The sequence below is a fragment of the Oncorhynchus keta genome, chromosome 10 (assembly GCF_023373465.1).
Source record: "Oncorhynchus keta strain PuntledgeMale-10-30-2019 chromosome 10, Oket_V2, whole genome shotgun sequence".
In the NCBI taxonomy this organism is placed as follows: Eukaryota; Metazoa; Chordata; class Actinopteri; order Salmoniformes; family Salmonidae; genus Oncorhynchus; species Oncorhynchus keta.
The window spans coordinates 13,408,474-13,425,353 of NC_068430.1; the positions used below are offsets into that span (position 1 = coordinate 13,408,474).

At 43.0% G+C, this 16,880-nt stretch overlaps 1 protein-coding gene across 1 annotated transcript; it reads left to right on the forward strand.

Moving 5' to 3' along the window:
* The first annotated feature begins 4,759 nt into the window (after positions 1-4,759).
* Positions 4,760-10,757, forward strand: LOC118388236 (troponin I, slow skeletal muscle-like). Its single transcript, XM_035777082.2, has 6 exons — positions 4,760-4,778; positions 4,894-4,935; positions 5,036-5,167; positions 5,262-5,351; positions 6,691-6,867; positions 10,253-10,757. The coding sequence occupies exons 2-6, from the start codon at positions 4,927-4,929 to the stop codon at positions 10,355-10,357; spliced, it is 513 nt and encodes a 170-aa protein (XP_035632975.2). The 5' UTR covers positions 4,760-4,778; positions 4,894-4,926; the 3' UTR covers positions 10,358-10,757.
* Positions 10,758-16,880: the final 6,123 nt, after the last annotated feature.

Here is a 16,880-nt window from a genome sequence, read left to right on the forward strand (position 1 = left end):
GCAGAACATTATTAATTGTTTTATCATAATTATCTGTGTATTTCAGTATGTAGAAAATCGGCCATTATTGAGTAATTTACTATTTATTTTACTTTTTAGATTTTAGACAATTTACATAAGGGCTAAATTAAACTGTAAATCAGAAGCAAATCTAAAGAAATCACATTTTAAGGACAGGCCTATTAGAAAAATCTGGAATTAAAATATAGTTTTTCATTATTTTCCTTTTACAATTCATTTGTTTGGGAAATGTATTTTTGACTTTCAGGTTTCCAACTGATTTGAGTTTTCCAATTCATCTTTTGTTCCAATTAATTGTATATTCTTTGTGGGATTTGACTGTGACATTAAACATTTGACTCAGACAATAAATTCCAACCGAATTAAAGAAGTTGTACAGGCTTTTAATGTTTAACAGTTATATCCATAACCTCTAAGTATTCCACATTGTTTCATATTACTAATAATTCAAACTGGGTTGCCATCTAAACTGGACACTGCGACATTCCTCATGGAATTGGAAATTCTAAAAAAGAACCTCTTAATCCCAACCTCCTGGTCCCTTTAAGGAGAATGCAGCCTGACAGGTCTATTTGTGGAGCGTTATCCAGTGGAAATGAGCAGGAGAAAGCTGGGATTGTTATCTGTCTGGAATAGTTACCAAGCCAGAGACGATGAACGCCTCTCCCTCTGTCTGCCATCACTTTATTTTCTGGGGGAGAGCCATTGTCAGCAGAAGGGGGATGGGCCGCGGTCTCCAGGCTCCAGACCGCAGACTCCATACACCAGGCTCCATAACCCAGGCTCCATAACCCAGGCTCCAGGCCAGAGGGTGAGCCGTATTAGTAGGGTCTGGTGAAGTAAACCACTTGGAGCCCTGAGTGACCACTTTTAACCTGTTGATAATGTACTGTAGTAGGTGGAGAATATCAAACCATGATAACATACTGTAGTTGGTGGAGAGTAACAACCATCATAATGTTCTGTAGTTGGAGAATAACAACAATGATAATGTACTTTAGTAGGTTCTCGATTTACAACCATGATAGTGGAGTAGGTGGAGAATTACAACCATGATAATGTACTGTAGTAGGTGGAGAATAACAACCATGATAATGTTATGCAGTTAGTGGAGAATATAAACCATGATAATGTGCTGTAGAAGGTGGAGAATAACAGCCGTGATAATATAATGGGCTTTTTTATCTCGCCTGAGTAGCCTCGTTTCACTGCCAAAAATAAAATTAAACCATCTGGTGTTCAGCGAAATAACAACAATGTCAAATACAGGTAGCCTAGTAAAATAATTAACATCCAATCACATTAACCGTTACTCTCTGGTGAGAATTCCACTAATGGTCCGTATGTAGCCAAATGTAGCTGCTGCTCATTCCGTTTGTTCGAAAATTTATAAAAATTATTAAAAAAAGGCCCATGTTCATAGAGACACATACCAGCCCTACTGGTAGTACTGCTGTTACCAGCAGTACTGCACCTGTCGACGACACAAGTTGTTCTGCTTCCATTTGTTGTTAGCCCAGCTAGCATGGACACTGACTGTTGTGAATCTGATGCAGCCGAGGAGCTACTGCCCCCTTACCCGGGAAAGCACCGAACAACAGACGGGAACGTTGGACCATCGAAGAGGCGCAAATATGATGAGAACTACATTGATTTAGGGGTTCACTTATATTGGGAGTAGTGCCTTTCCTCAGCCACAGTGTGTTATATGTGCAAATGTACTATCTCACAACTCAATGAAACCTTCACTCTTCTGCAGACATTTAGAAATGAAACATGCCAATTTGAAAAATAAGCCACAGGAGTTTGAGCGAGAATTAAGACGACTTTCGAGTAGTAAGACATGTATAAAAGCAACAGATAACATTAATAAGAAGGGGCTGGAAGTGTCCTATATGGTGAGCTAGCGAGCGACCATGTAACACTATTACAACATACAGAAGTGTGCTGGTTATCAAGGGACAAAGTATTGGCATATTTTTTTTTTATTGAGAAACAAGCTTAAAGTTTTCTTTGCTGAGCATAATTTTCACTTGTCTGAATACTTGCATGATGACGAGTTTCTCACACGACTGGCCTATCTGGGTGAGGTTTTTTCTCGCCTTTCTCTATTCAATGTGCAGGACAAAATTGAGGCTATGATTAAGAAGTTGGAACTCTGCTCTGTCTGCATTAACAAGGACAACACACAGGTCTTTCCATCATTGTATGGTTTTCTGTGTGCAAATGAACTCAAGCGTATCCATTTGATGCCCTGCCTCCAGTCCACTGCCTCAATCTAAATTGCAACAAACTGTCCTGTGAAATGTTTATTTAATCAGAAGCCACTGCCAGGGATTTTTTTTTTGACCTTTATTTAACCAGGCAAGTCAGTTAAGAACAAATTCTTATTTTCAATGACAGCCTAGGAACAGTGGGTTAACTGCCTGTTCAGGGGCAGAACGACATATTTGTACCTTGTCAGCTCGGGGATTCGAACTTGCAACCAAGTTACTAGTCCAACACTCTAACCACTAGGCTACCCTGCCTAGTGGTAGGGCTGCGCTCAGAGTATCCTGCCTTGGCAAATTGGGCTGTTAAGACACTGATGCCCTTTGCAACCACATACCCATGTGAGAGTGGATTCTCGGCCCTCACTAGCATGAAAACTAAATACAGGCAGGTGTGTGAAAAATGATTTAAGACTGAGACTCTCTCCAATACAACCCAACATTGCAGAGTTATATGCAGTCTTTCAAGCACACCCTTCTCATTAACCTGTGGTGAGTTACTCACATTTTTGAATAAACAAATAAGGTTTTATATGTAAGATGGCTAAATAAAGAGCACAATTAATGATTATTATTATATTATTATTTGTGCCCTGGTCCTATAAGAGCTCTTTGTCACTTCCCACGAGCCGGGTTGTGACAAAAACTCACACTCGTTGTTATGTTTAATAAATATATCTTATAGTGTGTGTGTGTGTGGCAGGCTTACAATGGTGGCAACAACAAAAAACATTTGAGAGTGCGCTGACCCTGGTGCTAGAGGAGGTACAGCTGACCCTGGTGCTAGAGGAGGTACAGCTGACCCTGGTGCTAGAGGGGTTACAGCTGACCCTGGTGCTAGAGGGGGTACAGCTGACCCTGGTGCTAGAGGAGGTACAGCTGACCCTGGTGCTAGAGGAGGTACAGCTGACCCTGGTGCTAGAGGGGTTACAGCTGACCCTGGTGCTAGAGGGGGTACAGCTGACCCTGGTGCTAGAGGGGTACAGCTGACCCTGGTGCTAGAGGGGGTACAGCTGACCCCTGGTACAGCTGACCCTGGTGCTAGAGGGGTTACAGCTGACCCTGGTGCTAGAGGGGGTACAGCTGACCCTGGTGCTAGAGGGGTACAGCTGACCCTGGTGCTAGAGGGGTTACAGCTGACCCTGGTGCTAGAGGGGTACAGCTGACCCTGGTGCTAGAGGGGTACAGATGACCCTGGTGTTAGAGGGGTACAGCTGACCCTGGTGCTAGAGGGGTTACAGATGACTCTGGTGCTAGAGGGGGTACAGCTGACCCTGGTGCTAGAGGGGGTACAGATGACCCTGGTGCTAGAGGAGGTACAGCTGACCCTGGTGCTAGAGGGGTTACAGCTGACCCTGGTGCTAGAGGGGGTACAGCTGACCCTGGTGCTAGAGGGGGTACAGCTGACCCTGGTGTTAGAGGGGGTACAGCTGACCCTGGTGCTAGAGGGGGTACAGGTGACCCTGGTGCTAGAGGGGGTACAGCTGACCCTGGTGCTAGAGGAGGTACAGCTGACCCTGGTGTTAGAGGGGGTACAGCTGACCCTGGTGCTAGAGGGGGTACAGGTGACCCTGGTGCTAGAGGGGGTACAGCTGACCCTGGTGCTAGAGGAGGTACAGCTGACCCTGGTGCTAGAGGGGGTACAGCTGACCCTGGTGCTAGAGGAGGTACAGCTGACCCTGGTGTTAGAGGGGGTACAGCTGACCCTGGTGCTAGAGGAGGTACAGCTGACCCTGGTGCTAGAGGGGGTACAGCTGACCCTGGTGCTAGAGGGGGTACAGCTGACCCTGGTGCTAGAGGGGGTACAGCTGACCCTGGTGCTAGAGGGGGTACAGCTGACCCTGGTGCTAGAGGGGGTACAGCTGACCCTGGTGCTAGAGGGGGTACAACTGACCCTGGTGCTAGAGGGGGTACAGCTGACCCTGGTGCTAGAGGGGGTACAGCTGACCCTGGTGCTAGAGGGGGTACAGCTGACCCTGGTGCTAGAGGGGGTACGCAGCTGACCCTGGTGCTAGAGGGGGTACAGCTGACCCTGGTGCTAGAGGGGGTACGCAGCTGACCCTGGTGCTAGAGGGGGTACAGCTGACACTGGTGCTAGAGGGGGTACAGTTGACCTTGGTGCTAGAGGGGGTAGCAAGCTGGAGGTTGAATGTTTGAAGGAGTACGGGACTATAAAAAGTTTGGGAACCACTGCTGTAGATTTGTGGTCTCTGTCACTTCAGAAACAAGAAGTTTTATTTTTGTCTTCTAGGGGAATCTACATTGCCAAGATGCCGGATCAAGTGTAAGTATATCATGTTTCCGTTTTCTTTTCCAGCAGTCCCCTTTAAGAGAACGGTCAGACATCACGTGGCAGTTATCTTAAGAAACACTAGCAATGACTGCCTGATAAATTCTGTCTGCCACATCAGGAAGTATTCCAGATACTTTATCTCTAATGCAAAATGATGTTTACACTAAAATGTGTTTTTTCTTTTCAGACAAGAGGTAAGAGCTCTACTTGTATTACATAAATGCTGATCAACTCTGGTTAATTGAGACATACTGTCAATCATAATTTGACTATAACTAAATTAATCAAATTTATTTAATATTTTTGAAGCAAAAGTCGAAGATCTCTGCCTCCCGTAAGCTCATGCTAAAGGTGAGTCTATAGCCACACTATGACTACAGCAATAACACTTTACTGTTTGACAACTACCTATCATGTGGCAATACATTTTCAAACTTAAATGTATTTTCAGAGCTTAATGGTGGCCAAGGCGAAGGAGGAGATCGAGCAGGAGACAGTGGATAAAGAGGAGGAGAAGGAGAGGTATCTGGCTGAGAGAGCTCCTCCCTTGCAGACTGGTGGCATGTCGTTTGCTGAGCTCCAGGTACTCCCATACATACATACGTTCAATAAACCTGTTGACTGTTTATGATCCTGGGTGCTGGGTAGCTCATTGCTGATTCTAATTTCCCCAACAGGTGTTATGTCAGGAGTTACATGCTAAGGTTGATGTGGTGGATGAGGAGCGATACGACATTGAAGTCAAAGTCATGCACAACACCAGAGAGGTAACGTAGCCTACATGGTGCTGCTTGAATCATACACTACATGACCAAATGTGGACACCAGCTCGTCGAATATCTCATTCCAACATCATGGGCTTTAAAATGGAGTTGGTCCCCCCCTTTGCTGCTATAACAGCCTCCACTCTTCTGGGAAGGCTTTACACTAGATATTGGAACATTGCTGCGGGGACTGGCTTCCATTCAGCCACAAGAGCATTAGTTAGCTCGGGCACTGATGTTGGACGATTAGGCCTGGCCCTCAGTCTGCGTTCCAATTCATCCCAAAGGTGTTTGATGGGGTTGAGGTCAGGGCTCAGGCCAGTCAAGTTCTTCCACATCAATCTTGACATACCATTTCTGTATTGACCTCGCTTTGTGCACGGGCATTGTCATTCTGAAACAGGAAAGGGCTTTCCCCAAACTGTTGCCACAAGGTTGTAAGCCCAGTATCATCTTAAATGTCATTGTATGCTGTAGATTTCCTTTCAATGGAACTAAGGGGCCTAGCCCGAACCATTAAAAACAGCCCCAGACCAGTCTTCCTCCACTCAACTTTACAGTTGTAACTATGCATCCAGGCACGTGGAGTTCACCTGGCAACCCTGATTAATTTGTCGTGCTGTCAGATGGTGAAGCGTGATTCTTCACTCCAGAGAACGCATTTCCACTGCTCCAGAGTCCAATGGCTGCGAGCTTTACACCACTCCAGCCTACACTTGGCATTGCGCATGGTGATCTTAGGCTTGTGTGTGGATGCTCAGCTATGGAAACCCATTTCATGAAGGTTCGGACCAACAGCTGTTGTGCTGATGTTGCTTCCAGAGGCTGTTTGGAACTCAGTAGTGAGTGTTGCAACCGAGGACAGACAATTATCCACTGTGTTCTCGGGGACCTTCAATGCTGCAGACATTTTTTGCTACCCTTCCCCCAGATCTGTGCCTTGACACAATCCTGTCTCGGAGCTCTTCGGACAATTCTTTTGACCGCATGGCTTGGTTTTTCATCTGACATGCACTGTCAACTGTGGAACCTTATATAGAAAGGTGTGCCTTTCCAAATAATGTCCAATCAATTTAATTTACCACAGTTGGACTCCATTCAAGTTGTAGAAACATTTCAAGGATGATCAATTGAAACAGAATGCGAGTTCAATTTCGTGTCTCATAGCAAAGGGTCTGAATACTTATGAATACTTATGTAAATAAGAAAAAAATTGCAGAGATTGCACAAAAAAGTCTGATACTTATTTCCATTGTGGTCCCAGATGCCTGTTGTGTAGCCCATAAAGATTGAAGCAACTTTAGTTTTATCTCTATGATTGTCCACCTCTTCTGTCCCACAGATCAAGGACCTGAACATCAAGGTTCTGGACCTGAGGGGGAAGTTCAAGCGGCCCAACTTGAGGAGAGTGAGGGTCTCTGCTGATGCCATCCTGCGCTCCCTTCTGGGCTCCAAACACAAGGTCTCCATGGACCTCCGGACAAACCTGAAGTCAGTTAAGAAGGAGGACACAGAGAAGGTATGTTTTGTTTGCCGTGGTATAGTTAGTGGGTCCTCATCAGACCAAAGGTAGCAAGCAATAGTGCTGCTCAGTCCTGCTCCTCTCCTCTCTACCTGACTTTCCCTCACAGTCCCTTCAGTTTCCCTTAAATCATGTAAGTTTGGCTCGCAACCAAGTTTTCAGTGTCTATTTTAAAGAAGTGATCTTTGTGTGTACTAATGTGTGCTGGTGAACTACAGAATAAAACTATGGATTTGCCAGACCGCTTGTAGTGGGGTTTGACCAAAGATAATGATAATCACAATCTCTACTGCACCTGCTGTCTAGAGAGTTGAAAACAGCAGGTCTGGGACAAGGTAGCACATCCAGTGAACAGGTCAGGGTTCCATAGCCGCAGGCAGAACAGTTGAAACTGGAGCAGCAGCACAACCAGGTGGACTGGGGACAGCAATCAGTCATCAGGCCAGGTAGCCCTGAGGCATGGTCCTAGGGCTTAGGTCCTCCAAAAGAAAGAGAGAGAGAAGTAGAGCATACTTAAATTCACACAGGACACCAGATAAGACAGGAGAAATACTCCAGATACAACAGACTTACCCTAGGCCCCCGACATAAACTATTGCAGCATAAGTACTGGAGGCTGAGACAGGAGGGGTCGGAATACACTGTGGCCCCGTCCGACGATACCCCCGGACAGGGCCAAACAGGAAGGATATATCCCCACCCACTTCGCCAAAGCACAGCCCCCGCACCACTAGAGGGATATCTTCAACCATTGACTTATCATCCTGAGACAAGGCCAAGTATAGCCCATGAAGATCTCCCCCATGGCATGAATCCGAAGAGGGGGGGCGCCAACCCGGACAGGAAGACCACGTCAGTGACTCAACCCACTCAAGTGACGCACCCCTCCTAGGGACAGCATGGAAGAGCACCAGTAAAGCCAGTGATTTTGATTAAAATATTTTTTTTAACGTTCAAACGACTCTCCTGTAAAGTCGTGACTTGCGACATAAGCCTAGTTTCCTGAATTGGGTCACATATTTCCATAAGATATATTGTGGTGGCTGTAAAAAAATATATAGACTTTCCTGCTCCTCTCCTCTGTACCGAAGTTTGCCTTATAGTCCCTTCGAATTCCATTTAATCCTGTTAGTTTGGCTGTTCAGCCTACCTTAGTTATCCCTCACCCATCATGGCCCTGCCATTCCCAACCAATCAGAGCACTTGGAAATGAGCATCTGGACACTCAACCCGTCCACTCAGGTCAGAGTGTTATCGTCATCTGAAGGGAGAAGACACATTTTATGAGGACTTTTTATTGTTGTCAGTAACACCAATGTCTGAATGTTTTGCATGAATAGAAATATAAGTTGCAGGGGGGTTTATTGGTGGTTCTACATGCTGTGTAATAATAGGTAATTACCACTAATTACTTAAAGTTCCTTTGATAACTTTCAGCCAAATATTCTACTATATGGCTGTAACTATTCTTTAATGTCATTCTTTAATGCCAATACTGCATTGTGTATTATTTATCCTATGTGGTATTATTCTGTACTGCCATAAGTATTATTAATGCATTGGTTGCACAAGTTCTTTTACAGAAGTGGTTTAATTGTTTTATTGGTAAACATAGTATTTTGCATGAAAACGCTACAGCAGTGTGTTCCATAGTGGCCTTTATTAAGGTGTTTTATTGGTAAACATAGTATTTTGCATGAAAACGCTACAGCAACATGTTCCATAGTGGCCTTTATTAAGGTGTTTTATTGGTAAACATAGTATTTTGCATGAAAACGCTACAGCAACATGTTCCATAGTGGCCTTTATTAAGGTGTTTTATTGGTAAACATAGTATTTTGCATGAAAACGCTACAGCAACATGTTCCATAGTGGCCTTTATTAAGGTGTTTTATTGGTAAACATAGTATTTTGCATGAAAACGCTACAGCAGTGTGTTCCATAGTGGCCTTTATTAAGTGTGTTTTATTGGTAAACATAGTATTTTGCATGAAAACGCTACAGCAGTGTGTATAGTGGCCTTTATTAAGGTGTTTTATTGGTAAACATAGTATTTTGCATGAAAACGCTACAGCAACATGTTCCATAGTGGCCTTTATTAAGGTGTTTTATTGGTAAACATAGTATTTTGCATGAAAACGCTACAGCAGTGTGTTCCATAGTGGCCTTTATTAAGGTGTTTTATTGCTCTGCCATGGGCGAGCATCCAGAGTCATCCCAGACAGTACTGATTTGATTTGATTTTCTTGAATCTTGCTCATGCGCAAACTAATTTACGACCCTGTGGGGGCAGATCAGATAAGATCTCATCCCTGGAGATTCTCACAACAGGCTGAAGAGAGAGTGCCATAAATATTTTCCCTTCTCAAGCCAAGCAATTAGTTCCTCTCTCTCCAAGAGGTGAATGTTTAGTTTTATGTTTATATTGACGCTGTGTGTTTATAGCCCTTCGTGCATTGCCATTTGCCATTTATTCATGTACATATATATTGCATAGTTAACTAATACTGTTTACATGTGTGCATATCTTTGCCTTATACAACCACAAAAAATAAGATTCCAAGTCATTTGCATTATCACACATAAAGAACTACCTTCAATAGAAGCAGCTGTGTCCATTTGTGTGTGTGTGCATGTGTGCATGTGTGTGTGCATGTGTGTGTGTGTGTGTGCATGTGTGTGCATTTGCCATTTATTCATGTACATATATATTGCATGTTAACTAATACTGTGTGCATATCTTTGTGTGCAAAAAAATAAGATTCCAAGTCATTTGCATTATGTGTGTCAATAGTGTGTGTGTGTGTGTGTGTGTGTGTGTGTGTGTGTGCATGTGTGTGTGTATGTGCATGTGTGCATGTGTGTGTGTGTGTGCATGTGTGTGTGTGTGTGTGTGTGTGTGTGTGTGTGTGTGTGTGTGTGTGTGTGTGTGTGTGTGTGTGTGTGTGTGTGTGTGTGTGTGTGTGTGTGTGTGTGTGTGTGTGTGTGTGTGTGTGTGTGTGTGTGTGTGGTGACTATCGAGAGAGTAATGGGCCTCAACATGGTGTTCTAACCGGACAACACTGTAGTGAGCAGAACCTAAACAATAAGTTAATAATGGGTAAGGTCATTCACAGTCAATCACTCTGACGAGTTCCTGCTAGACGTTTTTACAAATAGTGTGATGCAACGATGACTTTGGTTGTTGTTTTTTTAATAATATACTGTCTGGAGTTTTGTTTGGAGTTTTGTTTAAATTGTCAGGTCAATGTTTCCCTGAGTCTGTACATAAATGACACGATCTAACAGTTTGTTTTTGTACCTTGAAGCTGACCAGCCGTAGGGCTGACAAACTGAAATCCTACTGTCATGATAGTGACTGCCATTGTCTGTGTGCCTGCAGGAGAAGACAGTAGAGGTCAGTGACTGGAGGAAGAATGTGGAGGCCATGTCTGGCATGGAGGGCAGAAAGAAGATGTTTGACGCAGCCAAAGGCCCCGCTCCATAGACACAGAAGAGAATACTAAACATTTGGTTACCTTCGGTTTCGTGTTTCTTTCATTGTTATTAGTCACGGATATTCAAAATGTACGAATGGTTGTCCTTTTTATCTCTTGTGAGTGTATCTCCTTTGTCTTTCAGTGCCACTAATACAATTGTTTTATTCTTTGTTCAGCATGGTTAATACAGCACAAGCTGTAGGCTAATCACAATTTTATGTTATTTCGTTATGGGTGAAAAAGGGCATGAAGACAATTTCTGCTCCTTACTGATAATATTGTCCTGAGAATAAATGATAAAGTAAGGTAAGCCAGCTTTACTTTAAAGCTGAATATGCTTTAGATGTTTTGCTTGCTGTACATTCATCGTGGAATATCCTTCTACTACAATAAAAATACGATCATTTATTCAAATGTCTTATTTAGTTCATCCGACTATTGTTGTTAGCGTTCAACACCAAATGATAACTGTAAAGTATCTACTAGAGTGCATACCATTCACACAACTACCCTCTCCTGATGGTGTCCTTATGAAAGTAACAACCAGTTCAGAAAGAAAACATGCATGGGAACCTGTGGGTCAATTACGATTGTCTTGAAATGACTGACGTAAAAAAATATAACTAAATATTTCAAAACCTTACTCCAATCATCAGAAAGCAATACTGTAGGACATTATACATACATTATACATACATTATACATACATTATACATACATGAACAAACATTATACATACATTATACATACATGAACAAACATGGACTTTGAGACATGGACTCAAACATGACATCATTATTTCAATAGACAGATGGTACTCCTTTATCAGAGTCAAATAGAAAATGAAAAATATTACCATAGCTCTTTGTCTACTGAGAACTTTTTGTAGACCAGGGTACTAAACATTTGGCCCTGTCCGGAAACAACCCCGGGTTTAGATCTGAAATAATTTAATAGGTATAAGCAATATGGTAGTACCTCTAGCTTTCAATTTGATAGGCCAGGTGGAACATTAAAGAAGGTAGCTTTAAGAAGGGTCCAGACTTACCCCAATGAGCGATACCTTTCCTCATCCTCGTTGTGCAGTACAGGTGCTCTGGAAGAAAAAAAATGAGCAAAGGCTCCAAAAACAAACACCCAAATAATGAAACATGGTCATAACATCATCATGATGATCGTCACCGTCATGACAGGGTGTGCTTTGTTGCAATTATTGTTACCAGGTATTAGCCTATTTACCAACCCTGGTATTACTTGTGGAATATTGCTCAAACCCATCCACTCCTCTCATATCTCTACACAAGTGCAGAGGGAGTTTGATTAGAGTTAAGGGGTTATGTCTCGACAGGGCCCACCTCAGTCTCAGAGCAGTAACTGCAGTGAGGGTAGAGGGCAGTGTTACCTAAGTGCGGAACGAACGATCAATGCTGTCTGTGTTCAGATTTCCATTCAAACTTGTAGTAGGCCTGACAATGTTGCATTAGTAGCTGAAAGGAATTCATTAACTGTGGATTGCATCCTAACTTGAATCGTCTGTAACTTGGACTTTTTCATTCAATGGGATATTTCTGTGAAGAGTACATGGCTTTCCAGTCAGGCTTTGTCCCTGGAGTTCTCAAGTCCTTCAGTACAAGTACGGAGGGATATGCAGTATCACTAGATACTGTAATATCAATTGTATCTAATTTAGCATTTAACCTCATGTCTGTCATGATAAGGCCAGGTATGTATGCATGAGGGCAGTTTTATTCATGAAGGTTATTATAAAGTGTTACCCAGTTCAGTTACAAAAACCAGAGGATTGTTTTTCTATAACCACATTAGCATATGTGGATGTTCATTTACTGTAGTGCTGATCTCAGTTTTATTACCACGGATCAACTCCACCATAAAAGTCTAACAATTCTCTGTAAAGACGGTGACAGTGACAGTATTCTGGAAAATACCCTTTGGATACTGGTTCCCTAATAACGGGTTGTGTGTTGTTGCATCCATAATTCGAAATGAACGTTATTATTTGAATGAAATAGTTTGGATTGTTCCAAGAGTTCATAAAGAGCTATGCATTTTGATATGTTTCGTTGTACTATAAGTGCTATGGATTTAATGTTTCAGAAACACTGTGTTATTCTGTTCGTCGGACACAGGAAGTTCAGAAAGGAGCAACAACATAAAGTGTTGAGGTGTGGTGGGTGATTAGATTGGAGAATACATGTTAAGTTTTATTTATTTTGTTGTAATGTTTTGGGCCATGCAAAGTGATTTTAACTAGATAGTAGGACATACTGGGAGTTGACGCTCTTGGAAGAATAATAGCAGGGTATAAACTTAGATCATGGAGTCATTGGTAAACATTTCTATGTCTTAGCGGTGAATTTTCTATGCTGTTAAGATTTAAGATATTTTGTATTATTTTTATTGCGAAGATTTCTGGTACGTACCATCTGTTAATTGTATTATTATTTTTGGTACATACCATCTGTTAATTGTATCTTTATTGTAAAGACTTCTGGTATGTACCATCTGTTAATTGTATCTTTATTGTAAAGACTTCTGGTATGTACCATCTGTTAATTGTATCTTTATTGTAAAGACTTCTGGTATGTACCATCTGTTAATTGTATCTTTATTGTAAAGACTTCTGGTATGTACCATCTGTTAATTGTATTTTTATTGTAAAGACTTCTGGTATGTACCATCTGTTAATTGTATTTTTATTGTAAAGACTTCTGGTATGTACCATCTGTTAATTGTATTTTTATTTCTGTAACTGTAATAAATATGATTACTTTTAAATGTACATGTCTTTTAAATGTACATGTCTTCACATTTCTGAGTAATATTCCTTGAATTATTATTTGGTGAAATGTTGTTCATAATATACATAGCATATATGCTCTGTCTCTAACTGTGCATCTCTGAGCTATGGGTAACTCAGTCATTTAAAGCTAGGACATTGATTTCAAGATATTGGCTCTTTGATCCTTAGCCTCTTAACCCTCCGGCTGTGTTCTGGTTGAATTGGACCGAAGTTTTCACTCTGAAAAATGTAGTTCATTTAAAGTTCCATGACTCTGTCCACACAGGGCATCTGAAAACACAAGATACATGATGATTTTCATTACATTTTGGGTGTTTTATTGAACTTTGTACACCTGTGGTGTTCCCAGCCAAAAATGACCAGTCATTAGACATTAATGGGTGAGACTACAATTAGTGTATACAATTGAGTTCAGGCACATGCCCATTCATCAGATGGACACACTTCCTCTCCCAGAGCTCCCACATGCATTTGGCACAATATGTTTCATCTGAGTATTTGTTATAGTCAAAATAAGCCATGCATATTTTTTTTTAAACTCAAAAACTAGTTGTAGAAATGGTTGGGCAATTTCCACGACACTATAAATGGTGACTCATTCAGTTGATGGGGGTGTTCTATATTACATTACATTCACAGGCCAGAAACACACTGTAAATATTTGGGGCAATATGGGTAGCTAGAAAAAACGTTGAAAGGCTGTGGAGGCATGTTCTGAATCATAATGTCACATCAGATCTGATATGTGTGGGGGTCACATTAACAGAGAACGCTGGGGTGTATTAACAGATTTGGCAGAGAGATAAAGAGTGCTGATAACATGCTGATGCAAGTGAGGCCAGAGGAATAAGACACTGAACAATGGAGGTGCAGTGTGAAAAACAGAAATAGGCCTATACCCTTCAACTGTAGTGTATAACAATACTTTTATATCCACTGGGAATATACATGTAGGATTTACATTTTCCATCACATCAGCACATTAGAGGATGCTGCCTATATACGTAGACTTGAAACCACTATCCACTTTCATAATGGAACACTAGTCACTTTAATAATGTTTACATATTTTGCATTACTCATCTCATATGTATATACTGTATTCTATTCTATTCTATTCTACTGTATCTTAGTCTATGCCGCTCTGACATTGTTCGTTCATATATTTATATATTCTTAATTGCATTCCTTTGCTTAGATTTGTGTGTATTGTGTGTATTGTTGCGAAATTGTTAGATATTACTTGTTAGATATTACTGCACTCTCGGAGCTAGAAACACAAGCATTTGGCTACACCCACAACAACATCTTCTAAATGTGTTTGTGACCAATACATTTTGATTTGATTTGGAATTTGAGGCAGTTTGCTCCAAAATCCTGTAGCAACAGGAAATGTGATTTATTACATGGATTATAGTTAATTAACGTTTTTGCAGGGGTTGATACATTTTCCGTGAGGGGAAATCAAGTCTGAAATTTCTAAGTGGAAATTCCAAACTTTAGAAGCCATTTTACACCTCAAATACACTGCAAATGTTCCTGCAACAGGGTGGTCAATTTAAGATCATACATCTGTCTGCAAATTGTTTCCTAATCTGACAGCTGATTCTTTCTTACTGTTGCTCCTAATTGGAAAATAATATATACAATAATTGTTGCCAATGAATAACAGATGAGCAGATTAAACATATCAATAATATCCATTCGATGAGGGTCACATTTCATAATCAGAAACAACAGTAGAATGACCCACACATCAAAACTGTTCGCTGCTCTGGCCCCCCAATGGTGGAACAAACTCCCTCACGACGCCAGGACAGCGGAGTCAATCACCACCTTCCGGAGACACCTGAAACCCCACCTCTTTAAGGAATACCTAGGATAGGATAAGTATTCCTTCTCACCCCCCCTTTAAGATTTAGATGCACTATTGTAAAGTGACTGTTCTACTGGATGTCATAAGGTGAATGCACCAATTTGTAAGTCGCTCTGGATAAGAGCGTCTGCTAAATGACTTAAATGTAAATGTAAAATCTTGATATGTCTAGTTAGTTCTGTACTGTATGTGATGTGTATCAGGGCTATGCTGTGCTGTCCCTCATGCTATCTGGTGACCACTTGGAAGACTCTGGCCCTGTAATACAGGGCTCCGGGCAGCCGAGCGGAAATGGAGGAAAACTCGCCTCCCTGCGGACCTGGCATCCTTTCACTCCCTCCTCTCTACATTTTCCTCCTCTGTCTCTGCTGCTAAAGCCACTTTCTACCATTCTAAATTCCAAGCATCTGCCTCTAACCCTAGGAAGCTCTTTGCCACCTTCTCCTCCCTCCTGAATCCCCCCCCTCCCTCCTCCCTCTCTGCAGATGACTTCGTCAACCATTTTGAAAAAGAAGGTCGATGACATCCGATCCTCGTTTGCTAAGTCAAACGACACCGCTGGTTCTGCTCACACTGCCCTACCCTATGCTCTGACCTTTTCCCCTCTCTCTCCAGATGAAATCTCGGTCTTGTGACGGCCGGCCGCCCAACAACCTGCTCCGCTTGACCCTATCCCCTCCCTCTTCTCCAGACCATTTCCGGAGACCTTCTCCCTTACCTCACCTCGCTCATCAACTCATCCCTGACCGCTGGCTACGTCCCTCCCGTCTTCAAGAGAGCGAGAATTGCACCCCTTCTGAAAAACCTACACTCGATCCCTCCGATGTCAACAACTACAGACCAGTATCCCTTCTCTCTTTTCTCTCCAAAACTCTTGAGCGTGCCGTCCTTGGCCAGCTCTACCGCTATCTCTCTCAGAATGACCTTCTTGATCCAAATCAGTCAGGTTTCAAGACTAGTCATTCAACTGAGACTGCTCTTCTCTGTATCACGGAGGCGCTCCGCACTGCTAAAGCTAACTCTCTCTCCTCTGCTCTCATCCTTCTAGACCTATCGGCTGCCTTCGATACTGTGAACCATCAGATCCTCCTCTCCACCCTCTCCGAGTTGGGCATCTCCGGCGCGGCCCACGCTTGGACTGCGTCCTACCTGACAGGTCGCTCCTACCAGGTGGCGTGGCGAGAATCTGTCTCCTCACCACGCGCCTCACCACTGGTGTCCCCAGGGCTCTGTTCTAGGCCCCTCTTATTCTCGCTATACACCAAGTCACTTGGCTCTGTCATAACCTCACATGGTCTCTCCTATCATTGCTATGCAGACGACACACAATTAATCTCTCCTTTCCCCCTTCTGATGACCAGGTGGCGAATCGCATCTCTGCATGTCTGGCAGACATATCAGTGTGGATGACGGATCACCACCTCAAGCTGAACCTCAGCAAGACGGAGCTCCTCTTCCTCCCGGGGAAGGACTGCCCGTTCCATGATCTCGCCATCACGGTTGACAACTCCATTGTGTCCTCCTCCCAGAGCGCTAAGAACCTTGGCGTGATCCTGGACAACACCCTGACGTTCTCAACTAACATCAAGGCGGTGTCCCGTTCCTGTAGGTTCATGCGCTACAACATCCGCAGAGTACGACCCTGCCTCACACAGGAAGCGGCGCAGGTCCTAATCCAGGCACTTGTCATCTCCCGTCTTGATTACTGCAACTCGCTGTTGGCTGGGCTCCCTGCCTGTGCCATTAAACCCCTACAACTCATCCAGAACGCCGCAGCCCGCCTGGTGTTCAACCTTCCCAAGTTCTCTCACGTCACCCCGCTCCTCCGCTCTCT